The 21,910-nt window shown below is 44.9% G+C and overlaps 2 protein-coding genes across 2 annotated transcripts in view; one reads left to right on the top strand and one right to left on the bottom strand.

Moving 5' to 3' along the window:
* pi4kaa (phosphatidylinositol 4-kinase, catalytic, alpha a) overlaps positions 1-21,910 on the bottom strand; it is a 107,068-nt gene that overhangs the window by 18,840 nt on the left and 66,318 nt on the right. Inside the window, exons 36-46 of the mRNA XM_080743222.1 lie at positions 18,101-18,259; positions 13,458-13,537; positions 12,885-13,084; positions 11,118-11,205; positions 9,853-10,020; positions 9,025-9,078; positions 8,637-8,757; positions 7,421-7,550; positions 5,272-5,342; positions 2,686-2,758; positions 659-839 (exon numbers count right to left, since the gene is read on the bottom strand). Of these exons, the coding sequence (XP_080599348.1) occupies positions 659-839; positions 2,686-2,758; positions 5,272-5,342; positions 7,421-7,550; positions 8,637-8,757; positions 9,025-9,078; positions 9,853-10,020; positions 11,118-11,205; positions 12,885-13,084; positions 13,458-13,537; positions 18,101-18,259 (1,325 nt within the window). The remainder of the gene's footprint in view (positions 1-658; positions 840-2,685; positions 2,759-5,271; positions 5,343-7,420; positions 7,551-8,636; positions 8,758-9,024; positions 9,079-9,852; positions 10,021-11,117; positions 11,206-12,884; positions 13,085-13,457; positions 13,538-18,100; positions 18,260-21,910) is intronic.
* LOC308299087 (uncharacterized protein) lies at positions 14,337-16,571 on the top strand (the record flags this gene model as incomplete). Its single annotated transcript, XM_080742812.1, has 3 exons — positions 14,337-14,407; positions 15,044-16,239; positions 16,422-16,571. The coding sequence occupies 3 exons, from the start codon at positions 14,337-14,339 to the stop codon at positions 16,484-16,486; spliced, it is 1,332 nt and encodes a 443-aa protein (XP_080598938.1). The 3' UTR covers positions 16,487-16,571.

Below are 21,910 nucleotides of genomic sequence, written 5' to 3'. Positions count from 1 at the left end.
CTTTCACTTTCTCCCCATCGTAAAGCGTGTGCATTAATCTGGCCATGCTTTAGCATAATGTGAGTTTGCACGCCTTGTAGATTAGCCGTTTTCGCCTGGGCTCATGTATGCCACTGCTTTTACTGTCTATGAGCCACGCACTGGCTGCACGTTTGTTCAGTGTGTGTAGGGATGGACTTGGGAGGGAGGGAGAGTGAGATAGAGAGCGACAGAATACTAGCCCCGTTCAAGTAGGCACAGATCTCATTATTCTTACTCAAAATGTGCACTTGCCCGGTCGGGCAACTCAGTAGCAAACTTGACCTGCCCGACCTCTTTTTTCACTTGCCTCGGGCAACCGCTAGTGTCAATGCCTGGTTAAAGCATAAAATAATGATACACAGTAATGTGTACCCACTCTAAAGGCCCATTCCCACTGGGCCAGATAACAGATATCTGGAGATATTTCTCCAGATATTTCTCCATGCAAAGTGGATGGTAGATACAGATAAAAAAATGTTTTGCCACAGATAAAAGTATCTGTGGCAAATATCTGTGGTATATATATTTTTTATCTGTATCTACCATCCACTTTGAATGGAAAAATATCTGGAGAAATATCTCCAGATATCTGTTATCTGGCCCAGTGGGAATGGGCCTTAAATGGGTTGAAGTATACCTGTCTGCAGTCGTCGCCCACTTTAAAGATGGCCGCCTGCCAGACGACGCGTCGCGCCGCATCCGTGTTCTCCTCTGATTCCTCCAGGGAGTCTGAGGTGCAGCGCATGCCCTCCTTCTCCAGCTCACTCACCCCACAGCGCTTCACCTTGAACTTGGCCAGGTAAGGAGCCTTGGCCGCACTGCGTGACGGGAGCAACAAACATCACACATTACATTACCCAGGGTTCCTACACATTTTTACCAATTCGTTTCCAAAACGTTTCCAGAATATTTAACCCAATTTCCAGGACTATATAACAATAATTCAGCTCAATAACAGGTCGCTTACTCCTATGCGCAATGCCCAAAGACAGGTAGTGTATGCCAGTGGTTCTCAACCTTTTCAGGCCGTGACCCCCGAAATAATCATGTTTTAACTGGGGACCCGGCACCCTGATGAGCACTACTAAGAGTTGAGGAATTTTGTATAACACGTTTCTATTGTGAAAATAGCAGATCTACATGCTCACAACGCCTCACGTTGCGTTGTGAGCATGTAGATCTGCTATTTTCACAATTTCTTCTTTTTTTTTTTTTTTATCCCACGATTTTGCAACCCATTTTTTACCCAGTGCCAATTGCCTATGTAATCCTGGGCTCTGCTCTCCCTCTGCCGTGCCTGGGGAGACAACGGACTGACCTCATGCTTCCTTCAATGCATGAGTAGTCCAAGTTGTTTCTTTTCACCTGACAGGGGGAATTTCCCCGGGATGGACGTAGCGCGTGGAAGGAACACGTTATTCCAACCAGTTCCTTTCCCCTCCATCACGCGCCCCGGCTGGCCAGGGGGAGGCATTATTGAGACCAGGATTACTGCATGTTTTTGTGAGGGTATCAACCCTAGGAGACACAGGGAGAACATGCAAACTCCACACAGAAAGGCCCTATCGCCGACCCCACCTAGGGTGTGGGCGCTGATGACGTGGAGGGAGAAACACGCCCCCAGCACCCACAGCGTCCCCCGGCGGGAATCGAACCCAGGACCTTCTAGCTGTGAGGCGAAGCGCTAACCACCGCGCCACCATGCCCTCTATTTTCACAATTTCTGCCTCTAATATTTGACTATTTTGGCCAATGTTTAATTTGTCATTTCAGAGGTATTAACAAAATCAATAACCAAAGACAATGCAGAAAAGAAATGTCCAGGACCTTCCAGGACCCTTGATCAATTCCAAAACTTTTTCCAGTACTGGAAAAATATTTTTCTAATTTCAAAATATTTCCAGGAATTTCATGGCCGTGGGAACCCTGCATACCAGGCGGCAAAGAAGGGACAATACTGTAGGAAGTCATTATCAGCATGGAGTTCTAATAAGGGATGGGACGATAAGTGATATTATCGTTTATCGTGATAAAAAAACATTCACGATAATCGTATCGTGGGGATTTAGTTTATCGTGAAATAGAAATCTTTTCCTGTATGTTTTTTTAACTCTTACTGTGCCAATCCCGAACTAGTTCGGCTTTATTTGTCCTTATCAGGGTGCCGATCCTGAACTAGTTCGGCTTAAAAAAAAAAAAAATAATTATATATTTTTTTTCCGAGCCGGGCCGCCGGCCGTCATCTGTTTACACGGCCCGCGAGAGCGTCGCGCCACCGATATTTACCATTCACTCCAATGCAATCCAGGATCTTTAGAGCTCATTTTCTCTGTTCCATGCATATCCATGGGGTGTGCAAGGTTTAATCATGGCTAGATCGCCGAAAATAGGGCTTCTAAAATGCTTGGTAGCCAATAGCTAACTTCAAGCTAACTTCATCCTGTTCCTGTACATGCACAAAGGAAAGTGTTCAGGCGAGTCATGGCTGCGCACGGCTTGTGCATATACCAGCGCTTGTCTATGTAGGATTCTATGGCCATTGGGCGCCCTCTAGTGGTGAAAAGGTGGCATTGAAAGAGTTTAAAAAATGAAGGATTTATAAGACATTTGTAATATACGGTATATGGATAAAACCTTGAAATCAAAAGAAGAAAGTGAGCTTACCTCTGCATAGGGGTTCCTGACTTGTAGTCGATGTCCAGGACTATGGCTTCTGGGTTGCTGGGGAGATAACAGCCTAGAGAGAGAAAGACATGCCACAGTGGGTCTGCAATAGCTTTTATTTACAGTAGGGCCTCCTTTACAGCAGGGCCAGCGACCCTGCCACGTAAAAAGATAGTGCTACAGAAATCCTAACCAATGAACCAGATGCTGGGAGAAGGATAGATGCTCCTTTCTCACCTACTGTAAAGACAGTCTCCATTGACTATATATTAGGGATGCGAATCTCGACCACTGAGGCGATACGATACGGACCTCGATACACTGCCAGCGATACGATATAATTGCGATACATTGAAATCCTGCCGATACGATACATCGCGATCCACCCCTGTTCCCGATACGATGCGATACGATTCACGATTCACCACGATTCAAGCCCAAATCCCAAAATTTACAAAACATAGCGACTAAAAATGTATGAAATTTAAATTCAAGGCAATTTATTGTTTCACTGTAGTACTAGGCTCTGTCTAACAACCCAACATAGGCCTATAGTATTCTGGGAGAACACAAAGCTGCTGGCTATTGTAGAATTGTTTCATAACTAATCATATAGAAGGCCTATGTCATTATTAGTAGGCCTATATGTCTTCAACTGGGAGTCAGGGACCCCAATCCAGGGTTATTACAGGGGGCCTGCCAAATATTTGTGTGATACAGTAGGCTATAATGCCTAGCCTACAGCGAGGGTCCCTGCTTGATCTCTGTCTGAGCTAAGGGGTCCTTGACCTGAAAAACAATAAAGTCCCTCCCTGGTTTGTATTATTATATTATATTATATTATATTATATTATATTATATTATATTTAATCCAGGATTATGCAATTTTTATAGCCAAAATGTTTTAAAACAGACCTACAAGCTCACAGCGCGTCGCATCCACGACGCATTGTGAGCTTGTAGGTCTGCTATTTTAGGTGCGACACCCTTGTACTGCGATGTATAAATTAGGCTTCTTTCCCATGCAGAGCAGAACTAGCAGCAGAGAAAGTGAGAGAGTTGCTTGCATCAACAGGAAAGTTGTAGAACAGTGACAAATACTTTGTTTTAAACGCAAGCAGTAGTCCTACAACACCCAGCAACATTGTTGTTGTGTGTGTGCAGTTAATATAGCGCAGAAGATGATCTCAATCAATTGTCCGTCGGAGATTCGCTAAGAAACGGCTGTTGATTACATATCACTCGATCAGCCTGTGCTACTCTGTGACAACAATCAGCGCAGTGGACTTGGATGTTATAAAGCTAAGTACTGTACAACTAATCTTGCATCTTTTTAACCCGTGGGGCTGCTAGTTCGTCTGTTGATTCACTCGCATTTCGCTGCACTGTCTGTCTCCCTGGTTGCCTGCATGCAGAGTGCAGATGTTGTCCGTCTGTCCGAGTCGCAGCTCGCGTTAAAGACTGGCTTTTGGGGAGGGGGTTGAACGGCTGATGATGGTGCATTCATGGCGCCTCGGAAACACAGGATAGAATGAAATACTATATGGAAGAACCGATACAATCGCGGAATTTACCGATCCAGACACTCACGGTACGATCCATCACGATTTCGGCCGTCTATTGTACCGGTACACACTGAATGTACCGATTCAACCGTATCGCGGACGTTTGTATCGCGATTACGATCCGTACCGGTATATCTTCGCATCCCTACTATATATACAATATAGTTTGTCCATGCCTTACCCCTTACATTTTTTTACTATTTTGAAAAACATTTAAAGGACAACTTTAGTTTTTTACAACAAGGGTTCATATTTTAGATTGTAATTAACGAATATAAAAGATGAGTGTTAAAATGTTTTCATTTACTTCTTTCTATTGTTTTATAGATTCTTATTTCAGTGGTTGGGGGCATGCGTACAAGTGGCTAAATATGTCATTTTACACAGAATAAGCCCATTCTCAAGATACAACACAACCTCTCATGGTTGGATGTGACTTATGGGGGCTAGAAGTGTTACTGTAAATAGCAATAAAGAAACTGCTGGCTTATTGTGTCTAAAAAGACATATTGAGCCACTTGTGCGCATGCCCCCATGCGTACGCATGCCCCACACTTTAGCACGGTAAACACGATAAAACAATAGAACGAAGCAAATGAAAACATTTTAACACTCACTTTTTCTTTTCTCTAATTACAATCTAAAATATGAACCCTTGTTGTAAAAAAACAAAGTTGTCCTTTAAAGCAAATTCAATTAGCGGATCTACAAGCTCACAACATTTCGATGTAGCTTGGCTATTGGAAGTATTTTAAAATGTTTTTTTTATTTTTAAAAAGCACAGAAGTTTAGGGATAAGGGGTCAGGCATGGACTAAATATAGCTCAGTCTTGGTCGACTGGGACAAAAACAACTGACAACAAAAGCCCTACTTTACAATCAATCAGTAATCATTAATCAGAACTTTCACAACGAAACATTGTCACCAATATTCTCTTAGTTAGCTACTGTAGGTCTTATGATGAGAATCTCTGAAAATAATGTGCATGTTTATCAGAATAGCCAGGAGAAACATGGTTACCTGGCTGGACTTTGATCTCTGACAGGGACTTGAGACAGGCTCGCTTCCTCTCATCACCCTTTGGAACCGGCCTGAAAAAAAAGCAACACAGGCTGAATAATCAGAATGATTGTTATTTCCAACAGATACAGATAGCTTACAGCAGGGGTCTTCAACACCTTTCGGCCCAAGGCAGGGGTCATCAATTTGTCTGTACACGGACAAATGTGTTTTTTGACATTTTCTTTTTTACGCACCATTAACACGTTGCAGTCCGAAATAGAATGGTGGTTGGTAGATTAGCCGTGAAATTTCTATTATTGTATTGTGATCTGAGACATAATATTATGTTTATAAACATGACCCCGCAGCCCCTCCATCTTGAACAGCGCCGCTGTTTTTTCTTTTTTTTCCCCCCCAGGCCAGTAACTCACCATGATTTTCTCGATCTCCGTTGGGATAGAATGGGGGTTTTGGCCGATCGTCGATGTCCCCGTGCGTTTCGCGTGCGCGATCCTTTCACGTAAATGTCCCCGCAAATAGTCCATGTGTGACTGAAGAACAGAACTGAAAAGTTTCGCTAGCATAGCCCCAAGCATGGCTGCAGGAGGAGCTCGAGTGTGTAGACAGTAAACGGATGGGTGGAAGGTGCCTTGGAGAAGGAGAGGCGCTGACGTCACCTCTGCTTCATGCACGGTCTGCATGAGCCATCAGTGCACGAGTGGTGACTAGGGAAGGTTAGACGATCGCCGATTTTCGGATCAAAAGCTTTTATTCCGGTTTTAAAGACAAAGTCCGGGAATAGACGGCCTGGCTGAGAGTCCCTGGGGGGATGTGCGATATAGTACGGTTTTAACATTAAGGGGCCCCCCTTGGCTTAGAAGGTGTTAATAATGTTCTTATTTCGATCCTAAGAACCAATTACTGAATGTCAAGTGATTTTCTACGACACTATGGCATATTAGGAGTTGAACTAGTACTAATGGTTCTCAAACGTTTTATGTCCAAGTGTTCAAATGGAACACTCTCAGAGTTACAGACCTGTAATAGTCATTCAGGGCTAGAGGTTTCTGATATGAAAACCGGCACATCTTGTCCACGTATCCGTGTATCTCTGAAGGTCACGCCTGACACTGTGGTTCCCCTGACACATCACTGTGACATCACAGGTGATATCATAGGTGACTCCACCTATGTAAAAGTCCATATATGGGTATTCCCCAGAATCCCTTTTATGCCCATATATGAAGATCCCTGATGTCATCGATATACATCACTGGCCACATGGCCCATATCTGTGTGGCTGTTCAGATAGGGATCTCCATGTATGGGCATAAAAGGGATTGTATGTTGTGATGTCATGGGAACCACTCCAACAGAATCCCCTTTTATGCCCACATATGGAGATCCCTGATGTCATCAATATTAAAACTAATTTACTGCGTATGACTAGTTTGACGAGTTATATAAATGGGTCCACTCTGCGTATGACGAGTATGACGAGTCATAAATATGCTGTAATCGCTATAAAAATATTAAAATATGATCGCTGATCCGACATGTTTTTTTCGCTATAGAGTCGGTAGAGTCCGTGTGAACCGGAAACGGAAGTCCCAGACCGGATCAGGGGGGCAGGGAAACCCACCCCCAGTATCCTGTCTCCGAGCGCATTCACTTCAACGTTACGCAACAACCACGTGGCATGCAAACTGTTTCGCTAAGGAAAATGGAGGGCTGTTGTTTTTTTTACGCTTACCATGAGGGATACTAGAGCGAACGCAATCGGTGAACCATCACGCACGAGATGCGCGCACGCGCCCACGTTAAAGATAGGCAAAATCCTGGTGATGTGGAACTTTAGAAGGGTTTTAAAATAGCAGTAAATGAGTTAAGCCCATATCTAACAGGACTTCATATGGGAATGCCCCTATATGGAGGAAGACAGCCCATATCTGTGTGGGGGACAGGGATCTCCATGTATGTAAAACCCTCAATACTTAGTAAACTTGACCCTTAGCTCTGTACTTGGTCTACTCTTTTTCCCCCTCTACACTAAATCTGTGTGTGTGTGTGTGTGTGTGTGTGTGTGTGTGTGTGTGTGTGTGTGTGTGTGTGTGTGTGTGTGCGCGTGTGTGCGTGCATGCGTGCGTGCATGCGAAACAAAACCTACTTGATGATGGCAGACACGTTGGTGATCTTGTTGAAGAAGTCAAACTCTCGCTCATAGAAGTCCTTGGCTGGACCGGACAGAGAGCCTGTGATCTCCTCCACCATCTGCTCCAAGAGCTCCCCGATGTCAGCTGACACAGAAAAATATAATTTAACAATTAACCTCCTGTCAGCATGGCTTGTGAGCTTGTAGATCTGCTTCTTTCAGCGTGCAATGCTGTCGGTACTATGGGCGTTTGAATCAAGCATGAAAAGAATTCCCCCTGGATTCAGCACAAACATGGGGATGAATTCATTCTACCATTATGCCACCAAAATGTAGAATGTCCTTCCACCAGACATCAAAATCAAACCTGGTTCGAAGTGGAGCGGTGAATTTAAGCAGTTCCAGGTCTATGTTTTAGATTCAATCAATCCACTTGTGTTTCACGTAACTGTGACTGCTCCTCCAATCCACTTCTGCTGCGGTGAACAGTAGTCTATGTTAGAGATGGGACGTTCGCGAACGAATTGAGTCCTTTGAGCGGCTGTTTGAAATGAACGATGGGAGCCGTTCCGAACGGCTCCTTGAAAGGAACGGATCCCAGAGATCCGGCTCACTTCAAAGAGACATAAATCCCATCAGCCTCCATGCATCCGGGCGGAGGGGAACTCAATTCGATAGGTACCGAAATGTTGTGTAACTGCTGTGCGCATGTGTGTGTGTGTGTGTGTGTGTGTGTGTGTGTGTGTGTGTGTGTGTGTGTGTGGTAAAATCGCGCATGCGCAGATCCTCTTCAAACTTGACTGGACAGACTTGTACTAGTGAGGACAGACACACATTACTGCCTATAGCGGAGCTGCTGTGTTTCACACACCGCTCCAAAAAATGTGACTCCCTACCCTCCTTAAAAACCACCATAAAAGAGCACATTTGCAACTTCACGTAGACATGTCTTCTAGCTTGCCAAAAGAAATGACCCTCCACTGTTACTGTTATTACTACTAGTATTGATGATCTCTTGTATGGTATTGTATACAAGAGATAAAATTGTCTTTATGTGTCTTGATGAACTGAATACACAGGACCAAAAGAGAAACAAGCCCTCAGAGGGATATTTTGTGTTATCCTTTTTTAGCATTATTGTATAACTGTTTCTATGTACCTTTTTTTTGCAAACTGTTTTGCAAAAAAAAAAAGTATTCAATGAATGAATGAAAAACAAAGAGTCTCTCACGGTCTTTGTGGTGTCCCTCCTCGTCCAGGTAGATGTTGGTCTTCATGTTCCAGATGAACTGATGAGCCAACAGCTGAGAGGTCTGGGCCGCCCAGAGGATGTACTCTCTGACATACCCCATCTGTATTGGTATCAAAATATACTTAAAGTACCAACAGTAGAAAGTACTCACTATGCAGAATATCTTCAAATGTATAATGTATATAAACATCTTTTGAAATGGCAGATCTGCAAGCTCACAATGCATATTAGGGACAGAATCTAAAAATATATGTATATTTTGTTGTGCTCTCTCACGTAACCCATCTCAACCCAGGATTACAACAACACTTGATTTAACTTAGTGATAATAATATTACAGTGAATGGTGTGATTGTTTAATAATCACCTTATCGTAGCGGAGAGCCTGGACGATCTGAGGGATGTAGAACAGGATGGCGTCCTAAAAAGAAACACAACGTCAGCTGAAAGAAGGAAACGTCCATTTGGTTCCTCGTCTCGGAGCACGTACAGGTCTCCGCCAGGCCAGGTAGTAGAAGTCAAAAGTCAGTGAAAAATCCTGCCAGGTCCGTCTTATTGACATGAGTATAGAGATAATTTGTACCGATTTGGGTGATGTTGGGACAACATCTGTAGAAGTAATACCAAAAATATACTTTTGTAAAAATCTGCATCCTGGTGGAGCTATAACAGGCCTTCATGAATTTGGGGCAGTGGTCCAGGGAGTGTGTGTGAGCAGTTTTGCTGCCATCGGGCCAACGGTGCAGGAGATTAACTGTTCACAGACGGCCGGACAGACAGACAGACAGACAGACAGACAGATAGACAGACAGACAGACGGACACATAAACTCCCTGTTGCACTTAGAACGGCAGACTCACTCCCGAGTCCCTAGCTTCCGCCGTGGTCTGAAGACTCACCTCTTCAGACTCCACCTTAGCCCATAGCACTTACCGTACAGTACCACTTGCCTACGCTTAAAGACCATACATGTTTTTAGATAGATCCGTTCTTTCAAAAACATTTTTTATTCAGTAGGTGCTTGGTCTTCCCATGTTCTTCTTACTGTAGATTGCTAAAGCTGTGCATTTGATGTATTGATGATGCTTACTGTAAGTCGCTTGGGATTAAGAGTGTCTGCGAAATGCCTAAATTGTAAATTGTACGTACAGTGTGTGAATGTTACAATGAATCTAACACAAGCACGACAACTTACAGGAGGAAAGGAGCGCAGCACTTTGACTCCGTACTGGGCGGTCAGAGGGTGAGGAGGGTACATGCTGCTGAAGTAAGACAGGCCGGTGGGAGGGTCCGCCGGAGCCCAGCACAGGATGTGACTCAGCTCTGGAGAGTCTGCGTCGATGGTGTGCCATGTCACCAGGAACTGGAGGGAGGAGGAAGAAACATCTAAATGTTATTTTCATTGTACCAAATTTGCTAACCTACATCCGAGTATTGTTGTTTTTAAAGCTTAGAACAGGGGTCAGCAACCTTTTTGAAATGAAGTGCCATGTTATTATTTTCTTGAGTGTCAGTGTGCCATGTCAACATACATTTTAATGACAAATATTTTTCCATATTTTAATTGGCAGGACATTGATATAACGATCATTAGACTAGACTCAGAGCAATAATCCACCTCCCCGACTCCCTCCCCAGTCAAAGTTCAAAGTTTTAATGAATGTAGAATTTTGTGCAAGATTTAATTTGATATAAATTAGCTAACTTCATTTAACTGACCACGTTTAAAAAATAATAATGACAACTATTTTTACATATTTTGATTGGCAGTACATTGTTATAACGATCATTAGCAATAATCCACCTATCTTCCCAACTCCCTCCCCAGTCAGAGTTCAGAGTTTTAATGAATGTAGAATTTTGCGCACGATGTAATTTGCTCTAAATTAGCTAACTTCATTTAATTGACTACGTTTAAAAAAAGATTTGTTTTTAGAAATAAAATTCCTCTCTCTCACACTTCTGCCAGTGTGCCGGTGATAACCCTCCCCTGTGCCAATGTTGGCACCCGTGCCTAAGGTTGCCTACCCCTGGCTTAGAAGCTTAGAGACGCTATAGACCAGTTGGTTCTCAAATGTATATTAATTCAGGGCTCCTTGACATGAAAAGGTTTGAGAACCACTGCAAACATAGACAACATTCAGCCACTAGATGTCGCACATACAACACCTCTGTTTGCATAAAGGTTTGTAATTTCTCTGATTCTCTGAGGCATGCAATGTGTCACAGTAAATCAGTGACATACATATTCTGAAGAAAACCTGTAGACTTGCCATTCATTAATTGGCTCTTATAATCAAAATAAGAACATTATAATGGCGTGTAAAAAATGTGATCTCAAATTTGCCACGGACAAGGACACGTCTTTGCCACAGACACATTTTGTCCGTGTACAGACAGATTACATTGATGGCCCCTGTACTGGAGAGAGAGCATAGTGAAGCTCATAAAGCTGCGCACCTTCACGGCCTCGGGGACGTCGCTCACTGCTCCAGGATCCAGTCTCACCAGTCTGGTCACCTCTGCAACGATGGCCTCGTTCTTAAACCTGGTTCATGCACACAATTTATGATTTAGGCATTTAGCACATGCTCTTGACTAGGCCAGTACAGCACAAGTTTACCCATTTAGGCCTAGAATTATTGAATGCTTTAACCGGTGAAAAATAGCAGATATACAAGCTCACAGCGCGGCACCGAGTGCCGCGCTGCGAGCTTGTAGATCTGCTATTTTTGAAAAAGTCGTGAAAATGGGTGCAAATCTTTGAATATATGTATTTTCAAAGCGAACGTTTGTAACTCAAATTTTGCTTCTGGGTGGTCCCTGGAACTGAATATTTTGAGATGGGGGTCCGTGGCCAAATAAATATCATTTTGGGGGTCCTTCACATGAAAAGGTTTGAGCACCACTGACATAGTGGTGTCTCAAGAACAGACCAACTGAAGCTCCATTTAAGTGAAAAGGACCTTTTCTTTGACGATGGCTGGCCAGATTGCTGACATAGAAACATCGTTTTTTTTTCCAAAAATCTTAGAACGATTCAAAAGACACTTATAGAATAGGGTCAAAATTCAAATTTTCACGATTTTTCAAAAATAGCAGATATACAAGCTCACAGCGCGGCACCGAGTGCCGCGCTTTTGTTATATTTAAAGCATAAAATATTGCGTCATAATGTGTTCAGGCCTAAATGGGTTAATTCATCAAAAGTGTACAGAAAGCAGTAACCCTTGAGTAAAAGGGGGTTTCCACACGGTACGCGGTCACCGCCTGCTAGTAATTCATTTTCAATGAGAGGCGGGCGGCTTTTTCAGCTTTGGGGTGGCGAGGTGAGCGGGCACGGTCCCGTGAAATCCACCACAAGCGTGCTCGTTTGTGCATGCGTACGCGGGCGGTGAGAGATGGATTGTGTTCATCTTTGTGAACACAATCCATCTCTTGAGTGTGTTTGTGTTCACCGCGGTACGGCCACTGCTGATCCTAGCGGCAGCCCCGACGGCAACCGCGCCTAGTGTGGAGGGCACATAACTATTTCTAAAATAAACAAAATATCAAAGGTGTTCTTAATTTTACATTTTAGTTACAGGGGACCATTATAATGCATGAGGGTATATTCGGCTTATCAGCCAGGGATCCTTTTTAATGCGGTCTTATTCTGGATGGGGAGTCTGGGGACCCAAATGCATTCGGGTCCTCTTCCAGAATCAATGGGGGTAAATTTACTATAATCACATTTTTGTCTCAATGCCACAAAAAACTAAAGAATCTCAAGTATCCATGGCGTGAGTAATCAATAGAATAATTTTAATTTTGGGGGTGAACTATTTCTTTAATGTGTTAAATCAGAGAGAGGATAACAATGTAATTTAAGAGAAAGACACAAATTAAAGCTACCTGGCTGGGAGCTGCATGGCCAGGTAGGGGGCGCTATGCTCCAGGCCAGGTTCACACATAAAGACACAGAGTAAAGCTATGCTACAGGCCAGGTTCACACATAAAGACAGAGTAAAGCTATGCTCCAGGCCAGCTTCACACACAAAGACACAGAATAAAGCTATATTCCAGGCCAGGTTCACACATAAAGACAGAGTAAAGCTATACTCCAGGCCAGCTTCACACATAAAGACACAGAGTAAAGCTATGCTCCAGGCCAGCTTCACACATAAAGACACAGATTAAAGCTATACTCCAGGCCAGCTTCACACATAAAGAGTAAAGCTACTGTACCTGGCTGGGAGCTGCATGGCCAGGTAGGGCGCTATGCTCCAGGCCAGGTTGACGTTGTCCTTCCACTGCTTCTCCGTCAGACTGATGTACTTGGACCTCCAGTTGGCGATGCTGGTCTCCACCGTATGCTCCGTGGAGATGTCCAGCTCGTGGGCCGACAGGGGGTTGTACCACGTGGTCAGACGCTCGATCTCACTGGCCTGGGGGGAGGGAGAGGGAGAGCATAATGAGTGCAGAGACCAAGATAGAGAGAGAGAGGCATCGATGAGAAGAGTGTGGTGGGGTAAAGCGGTGGTAAGACACAAATAAAACCAGGTTGTGCTTAGGTGGACAATTATGAGTAATTAGTGTGGTTGCTATAGACAACAGTGCAACACACTATATTTCTAGGTCTGAGAACCTTTATGCCAGCTAAAGTAAACCTGTTTCTTGTTAACCTTTTTTGTTCATCGAGTTCAATGGACGTTTTTGTAACCTTTTTCTGTATCCCCAAAAGTCTCTGTCCCTTTTCTGATTAGATAATATGAGTATTGATTGTTCTTCATGTGGGAAGCCAAGATGGAATTGACTCACCAGTAAGGCCAGTAACAAGGTCCTTCTCTTCATGTAGTATTTGTGAAGCTGGGTCCCTCGGTTACTCTTCTTAGACATGCCTGCATGGGAGCAGAGAGAGCCGTTATCAAACACCTGCATGGTTCTTTTTCACTGTACATATTGTTTATTGCAAGGGGGAGTTTGCTTTCGCAGCTTAACCCAGCAGATGGCTGCTGAGACGTGCGCTGGTGAGTGTCTTGCTCAGGGACAGTTCGAAAGCAGAGCATGTGAGCGGAGCGGAGTGAAAGTGGAGCGGGGAGTGGAGTGGCGAGATTTTGAATTGAGCGTGGACTGGAGCAGGTTTTAAAATGAGTCAGAACTGCTTGAGCATGTACTGTACGGTCAGGTGACACAGACAGACACAAAGAAATCCTCAACACTGCAGGCAGCAGTGTCCCTGAACAAGATTTCATCACATTTCTCCATAACCACACAAGTATGTTTATAAATACCTTGTGTCAGTTGAGTTACTGTATATCACCAGCCGATCAAAGGACACAATTGAAACGCAAGTGATGGGTTTTGGCGAAAAGGAACCACACTTGCTGTAAGAGTTCCACCTCTCACCTCTCGAACGGCATGGTGATTAATCATTAACCCAAAGGTTTTGATATGTCCATCTTATTAAAAAAAGACAATGTCTACATGAAAAGGAAACTTGGATGGCGTATTTTGCAACATAGTATGCCTAGCTGTCCATCTGGGCTCATGGGGACGGCATGTGTGCCAAAATAGGAAGTGTTTCAGTCACGAAGCAAAAACAAAAAGCGACTGGTGAGAAAATCTAGGTGGGCAACGGAAGCGGGGGTGAGCGGAGCTGGGGGGGGGGATCAACATTAGAAAATAGCAAGCGTGATAATGGCCCCCTGGAGCAAGGAACGTCATGTCCACCCATTCCGCTCCGCTCACATGCTCTGTTCCGTCGACACGTAGACTGGGTCGAAGTTGTCGAACACAAATGGCCTCTCTACCCACTCAGCCACATCGACCCCTACTAGAAGAGTGCAATTCCTTGCACTGACAGAAACCTGGATAACACCGAATAATACAGCTACTCCTGCTGCACTCTCTGCAGCACATACATTTACACACACGCCACGTCCCACAGATCGTACTGGGGGCGGCACAGGCATTTTAACATCTCCCAAATGGAAGATCCGTGCGTTAAACCTCTCTCACCTCTCTCTGTCCACATTTGAATATCATGCTATCTATATAATACAACCTGTACCTCTCACCATCATTGTGCTCTACCGCCCCCCAGGGACCCTTGGGGATTTTCTGGAAGAACTGGACTCTCTGATCAGCTCATTTCCGGAGGACGGAACTCCCCTGATTCTACTGGGTGATTTCAACCTACCAACTGCAGAAAAGTGTCTTCCAGTTACATCCCTACTGACGTCATTTGACTTGTCCCTGTCCCCTTCCCCTCCCACCCACAAGGCAGGGAATGTATTGGACCTTGTGTTCACCAGAGCATGCTCTTCCTCAAACCTCACTGTTACCCCTGTCAAATGCTCTGATCACTGCTTCATAACCTTCTCTCTCTCCCTCTCTTCCCTCAGATCTGTGCCTACCCACCCGTTGACCGTCACCACACGACGCAACCTGAAAACCCTGGATCCCTCCACTCTCTCCTCCTCCATTCTCTCCTCCCTCCCAAACCCGGATGTCCTTCCCACTCTCCCTTCTGACGCTCTAACATCTTCCTTTCTCTCCTCTGTCTCCGCAGCGTTTGATCGTCTCTGCCCTCTCTCGACCAGGCCAGCACGTGCAAATCCACCTCCCCCATGGCTATCTGAAACTCTCAGATCTGAGCGAACACCTCTCAGGGCGGCAGAGAGGAAGTGGCACAAGACGAAGCAACCAGAGGACCTATCTCATTTTCACACACTCCTGTCAGGTTTCTCACTCTCACTTTCCACTGCAAAATCATCATTCTACCACACAAAGATTCAATCATGTACCTCAAACCCTAGGAAACTGTTTAGCACGTTCTCAACCCTCCTCAAACCCCCCCCTCCCCCCCCTCCTTCATCCCTCTCAGCGGATGATTTTGTCGCCTACTTTGAAAAGAAGGTTGACGATATCAGTAGTTCATTCTCCCATCTCCCCCAGAATACAGTGTCTAACACACGGAATTGTATCCCCAACTTAACATGTCTGTCCTCCTTCTCCCCTCTCTCTACAGATGACGTCATAAAACTAGTGACTTCCTCTAGACCTACCACCTGTGCCCTGGATCCAATCCCTTCTCCACTCTTCCAGACGATCGCACCTGACCTACTCCCCTTCATAACCGCCATCATCAACAGTTCTGTAACCTCAGGCTGTGTCCCAGCTGCCTTCAAGGCAGCCAGAGTATCACCACTCCTCAAAAAACCAACTCTTGACCCCTCGGACGTCAAGAACTACAGACCGGTATCCCTCCTCTCATTTCTTTCAAAAACCCTTGAACGTGTGGTCTCTAACCAGCTTTCTCTCCATCTCTCACAGAACAACCTGCTGGATCCCAACCAGTCAGGTTTTAAACCAGCCCATTCTACAGAAACTGCACTCCTAGCAGTCACGGAAGCACTCCATGTTGCCCAGGCTGCCTCCCACTCTGCAGTCCTGATTCTTCTGGATCTATCAGCGGCATTCGACACAGTGAATCACCAGCTGCTCCTGGACACCCTTGCTGACCTAGGCATCACCGGGACGGCACTAAAGTGGTTCTCCTCCTACCTGTCGGACCGGACCTATCAGGTCTCATGGAAAGGTTTGCTTTCATCCCCCCGAACCCTCCAAACGGGAGTCCCCCAGGGATCCGTACTTGGCCCTCTGCTTTTCTCCCTGTACACCAAATCCCTTGGTGCTGTTATCTCTGCTCACAATCTATCCTATCACTGCTATGCTGATGACACTCAACTGTTTTTGTCCTTCCCCCCTTCTACCACCCAGGTGGAAGAACGCATTGCTGCATGTCTGGCCGACATCTCACAGTGGATGTCAGCCCACCACCTTAAGCTGAACCCGGACAAGACGGAGCTACTCTTCTTCCCAGCTAAGTCTTGCCCCATGCAAGATCTCACTATTTCCATAGATAATGCATTTGTGACTTCAGTTCCTACTGCTAGAAACCTTGGTGTGGTCCTGGACAGCCAGCTATCATTCAAGGCACACATTGCATCAGTCACCCGGTCATGTAGGTTCACACTCTATAACATCCGTAAAATCAGACCCTTCCTCACCCAGGAGGCAGCCCAGCTCCTCATTCAGACATCTGTCATATCAAAGCTTGACTATTGTAACTCTCTCCTCACTGGTCTCCCGGCATGTGCACTTAAACCTCTCCAACTGATCCAAAATGCCGCGGCACGACTGGTCTTCAACCAGCCTAAGTTCTCACATGTCTCTCCCCTTCTCCGCAGCCTCCACTGGCTCCCGGTTGCGGCCCGCACTGAATACAAAACACTGATGCTGACCTTCAAAGCAGCCAAAGGTATGGCTCCTCCATACCTCCAGAAGCTGATCAACCCCTACACCCCCACCCGGTCACTTAGATCAGCCAACACAGGGATGCTGACAGAACCCTCGCTCAAAACTCCAGGGCAAAAATCCACTCGTCCGAGACAGTTTGCCCTCCTGGCCCCCAAGTTGTGGAATAAACTCCCTGTCGCACTTAGAACAACGGACTCACTCGCTAGCTTTCGCCGTGGACTGAAGACTCACCTTTTCAGACTCCACCTAAACCCTTAGCACTACAGAAAAAGAATCAATGAATACATGAAGCTAGTTAGCATTTGTTTTTGTTCTTTAGGTTTTTTCAGAACTTTGATTATATTGTGTTTTTTCTAGATAGATATCCATTTGCATTTGTTATATTGTTGATGATGTACTGACATATTATCTTGTTTATTATTGTGATGTTATCTGCTTATTGTAAGTCGCTTTGGATTAAAAGCGTCTGCTAAATGCCTAAACTGTAAACTGTAAACTGTTGGTGTGTCAGGTTCACAGACCCGGCCATGTAGTGAACGTCCAATGTTTACCTGACTTCTTGGAGGTGGTGGACACACCACTGGAAAGAAGGTGGGTGATTACCTGACTTCTACACCACTGGACAGAGGGTAGGTGATTACCTGACTTCTTGGAGGTGGTGTAGTATAGTGAGGGTCCAGTGATTACCTGACTTCTTGGAGGTGGTGTAGTATAGTGAGGGTCCAGTGATTACCTGACTTCTTGGAGGTGGTGGACACACCACTGGACATAGGGTAGGTGATTACCTGACTTCTTGGAGGTGGTGGACACACCACTGGACAGAGGGTAGGTGATTACCTGACTTCTTGGAGGTGGTGGACACACCACTGGACAGAGGGTAGGTGATTACCTGACTTCTTGGAGGTGGTGGACACACCACTGGACATAGGGTAGGTGATTACCTGACTTCTTGGAGGTGGTGGACACACCACTGGACAGGGGGTAGATGATTACCTGACTTCTTGGAGGTGGTGGACACACCACTGGACAGGGGGTAGATGATTACCTGACTTCTTGGAGGTGGTGGACACACCACTGGACAGTGGATAGGTGATTACCTGACTTCTTGGAGGTGGTAGTGGACAGGGGGTAGTGATTACCTGACTTCTTGGAGGTGGTGGACACACCGCTGGACAGAGGGTAGGTGTTGATCCAGCCGCTCTGGCCGCTCTGCTGCGAGCGGGAGCTGGAGTCCATGTTGTTCCTGAGGTCTGCTGCGTTCATCACTGACAGGCTGTTCATCGACGGGTCCTGGTTGTCTATAAGCACGCACGCACACACGCAAGCACGCACACACACACACACACACACACACACACACACAGTAAGTCATGACGGAAGCACAACGTCGGTGTCAGCCAGAGACCTTGTATCTCCGTATTTTAACGTTGTGTTCAGTGTCACACAAAAGCATCACAAGTCGACAATCTCTCTCTCACACACACACAAACTCTCAGTCTCTTCAAACGTCCTCTTCAGCCTCCCTATCACTCTAGCACAGTGGTTCTCAAACTTTGAAATCTGGAGGTCTCCCCTTAACTTTGACAGTAACAGTCCATTTGGTTCCATTTGTACACTGTCAAAGTTACAGACTTGTAAGGGTCCATGTAGACCCCCATTATTTAAGGAACCTAGAGAGTCCCTGAAATCTACTTTGAGAACCACTGCTCTAGCGGAACCATAATTATAGCCGATCTACAAGCTCACAGCGCAACACATTATGAGCCGACTGACTGACTGACTCCTCACTTCCCTTGGTGTGCTGCAAACAGACAGTGATATGTTACCATCCCATTCATTCACACCCCTTCACCAACAAATTAAACACAAGCGCACCCGTATAAATATAGTGAGTAACGCCCACAGGGCACAACACCGGAGGGAGATCCACTGATCTCATTTCCCTCCCAGATTTGGCACAAACATGGGGATGGATTCATTCTACCATTATGCCACCACAATGTGGAATGCATGGGAAATGAATCAGGTACATCAAGTACAACTCTCTACCCTCACTCAAAACCACTATAAAAGAGCAGCTGTCTGCAAGTTGCAATTGGACCTCGACAAGTCTTCTAGATTGACTAAAGAAATGACCCCAAACTCTTTTTATGTAATTATACTTTTACTACTTAAACACCTGGAATTCGAACCCCGGTCTCCCACGTGAAAGCCCAACATCTTAACCACAAGACCAAATTGATAGTTTTTCTCTTGATATGTGGTTTAGAACGAGCTTCGATTCAGCTGTCTGTGTAAATGCACCCAGAAGTCAAGACGAACAGTCCAAGTCCTTCATTTAGTTCATAGTTGGCAAAATACAGTAAACAGTTCAATTTCACCAGTCCCACCACCAGAACAGAACAGATATTAAATCACAGACCAGAGGAAAGTCATCAGATTACGTACTGTACAGGGTCCAGCTCATAGCTTCCTACAAGAGTTATGACTCTATTAAAGATCTTTATCTTTGATCCTCAAACTATTACACTTCTAATCTCTTGTGCTTCAGCCTTTCCACTTAACCTGACAATATCCTGTTCCAATGTGATTAGAATTACCCACACTATCCTTGGCGTACCTATTTCTATGCCTTTTCTTGAAAATAGCTCACAGTGTGTCAGAATGCAACGTGTCGTCCACAAGCATAAAATAGGGCTTAAGTAGTAAGGGGAAATCATACCTGAAATGGCAACTGTATGTTTTTCTAATAATTATAACTTTGACGCTTTGCATTAACAAAAATAAACAAGCTATTTGCCAAAAGCCAGAGTGGACAATTGACTCTTCAATGCAGACATGAACGTTGGCGCCTGGCTTCTTCTAGTAAAGAAAGGATCATCATTGCGAGGCCTTGTGAGCATGTAGATCTGCTATTTTCACAATATTTATCTGCGGAACCGAGTCACATTAAATGTAATACCTACAATTCCAAGTGCTTGTCAGGGTGGGGGTCCCCAGTTGAAATATGTTTATTTTGGGGGTCACAGCCTAAAAAGGTTTGAGAACCCCTGGTATAGAGCATTAACAAATTCATCCACCAGGGGCAACTCATTCTTATGACTTCCTATCTAGTCAAGCTTTATAAACTATAGATTTTAAGCGAATATTCGACTTCGGAGAACAACGTCGAATAGTGACTTTGATATTCGAATATTCAAATATTTGGTGAATGCCCTAGTTGTGACGTAGGCGACGTCGTAGCTGATTGGACGTTGTTCCAATGAATCAGAGTAGGGTTAGGGTAGCTACGTCATCAGCCAGCCAATACACACTGGTGTATTTGTCCCGCCCCGCACCACAGACCAATAAGAAGCCGCGTTTGGATTCCACTCGCTTTCTATGTCCCGCCTCACCTTGGAGATAGGAAGCTGTCCAGACTGAGTAGCGGAGTGACAAAACCAAATCACGGAACGTAGCGAGCAGGCCAGGTCTACATTCTCTACCTTTCACATTATAACAAACACTGTGTACATTTACAGCATACATTTACAGATCAAAATGGCATTATTTGGTGGTGAGGGACATTCTGAGGATGAGATGATTTGACCTGTGGAGTTGAGATGGTCATGCTTTTCACATATAGTCCAGTGGTTCTCAACCAGTGGTCATGGGGACCACCAGTGGTCCTTGAAAGGAATTCCAGGTGGTCTCCAGCTAAATGACGGAGAGTTGGTAATCAAATGGACCCTTATTGGTCTTTAACTATTGAGAGTGTAACATTAAACCAAATGGACCCGTCTACACAATTAGAGAATGTAGAATAATTGTTATTTTGCCTGTTATCTCTCCTAACACATCAAATCATGGAATTGTGGACACAATCTTATCTTAAAAGGTTGAAAACCACCAACATATACAGTAAGGTAGAGTTAGCTCTGTCTGGACCACTGATATTGGAACAGATATTATTTATTTTATGGCATGTTTGACTAAACAGTGAGTCAGGGACCCATGTCTGGGTCGTGACTTAAAATCCCCTTTTTCTTAGATTGCTACATTTAAAAAAAAAATATATTGTATATTATATATTTATAAGAATGTTAAATTAAGAACAATTCCAACATATATTAAAAGTATTTGATGAATAAAACAAAACAAATCAAATAAACGTTCAAGTAGTAGTGAAAATAGCAGATCTTTAAGGTGACAAATGTATATCTGCTATTTTCACTATAGTTTGGTCCCCCGCGGGGCAAGCGTCTACACCAGGGTTCCCCAATTTGCGGCCCACGGGAGGGCTACTGTCTGGCCCCCTCCAACCCCAGTAATAATGGTGGTATAAGAGCAGCAACAACACTAGTATATGTCGTTGTCAGGTGGAAACCTCGTATCTCCAAATTTGTACGTTCTTTCGCAAAGCAGGCTTCATCATTCAAGGCCGTCTCACAAAAGTAGCGAAAACAGCAGATCTACAAGCACACAACAACCCGAGGCGTTGTGTGCTTGTAGAACGGCTGTTTTCACTAGTTTAAATCATTTTTAAAATGATGAATGCAAAACGAACGGTTTTGGACATAAAAGATTTTCACCCGACAATGACGATATCTGAACTGTCGCTGGAATAGCGGGAACGCCACCGTCGTCCCCTGCAATGTTGTGGCCCTCGGCTTGGTAGACATGATTCGGCCCTTGGGGAAAACTAATTGGGGAACCCTGGTCTACACAGTAATTTCTCTTTCGGGCTTGAGCTAAGCGGCGACAGCGGCAGACGGGCCGAGACGAATCTGCTCCAGGATCTGTGGTTTAGAGGACTTGGGGGTGGGTCTACCTGAGGTGGAGCGGTGGACGGTGGTGTGTATGAGAAATGAGACGGTTCTGTGACGTTCCTCATGGAAGAGAGAACAGAGCAGTGAGTATCTGGATGGTGGAGGGGGGAAAAAACTAGCTCCAATCCGAACCTCTCCCTC

The sequence above is a fragment of the Nannobrachium achirus genome, assembly GCF_963921795.1.
Source record: "Nannobrachium achirus genome assembly, chromosome: 15".
In the NCBI taxonomy this organism is placed as follows: Eukaryota; Metazoa; Chordata; class Actinopteri; order Myctophiformes; family Myctophidae; genus Nannobrachium; species Nannobrachium achirus.
Note: the sequence above shows the minus strand (reverse complement) of the source record. Positions and strands in the feature narration are given on the sequence as shown.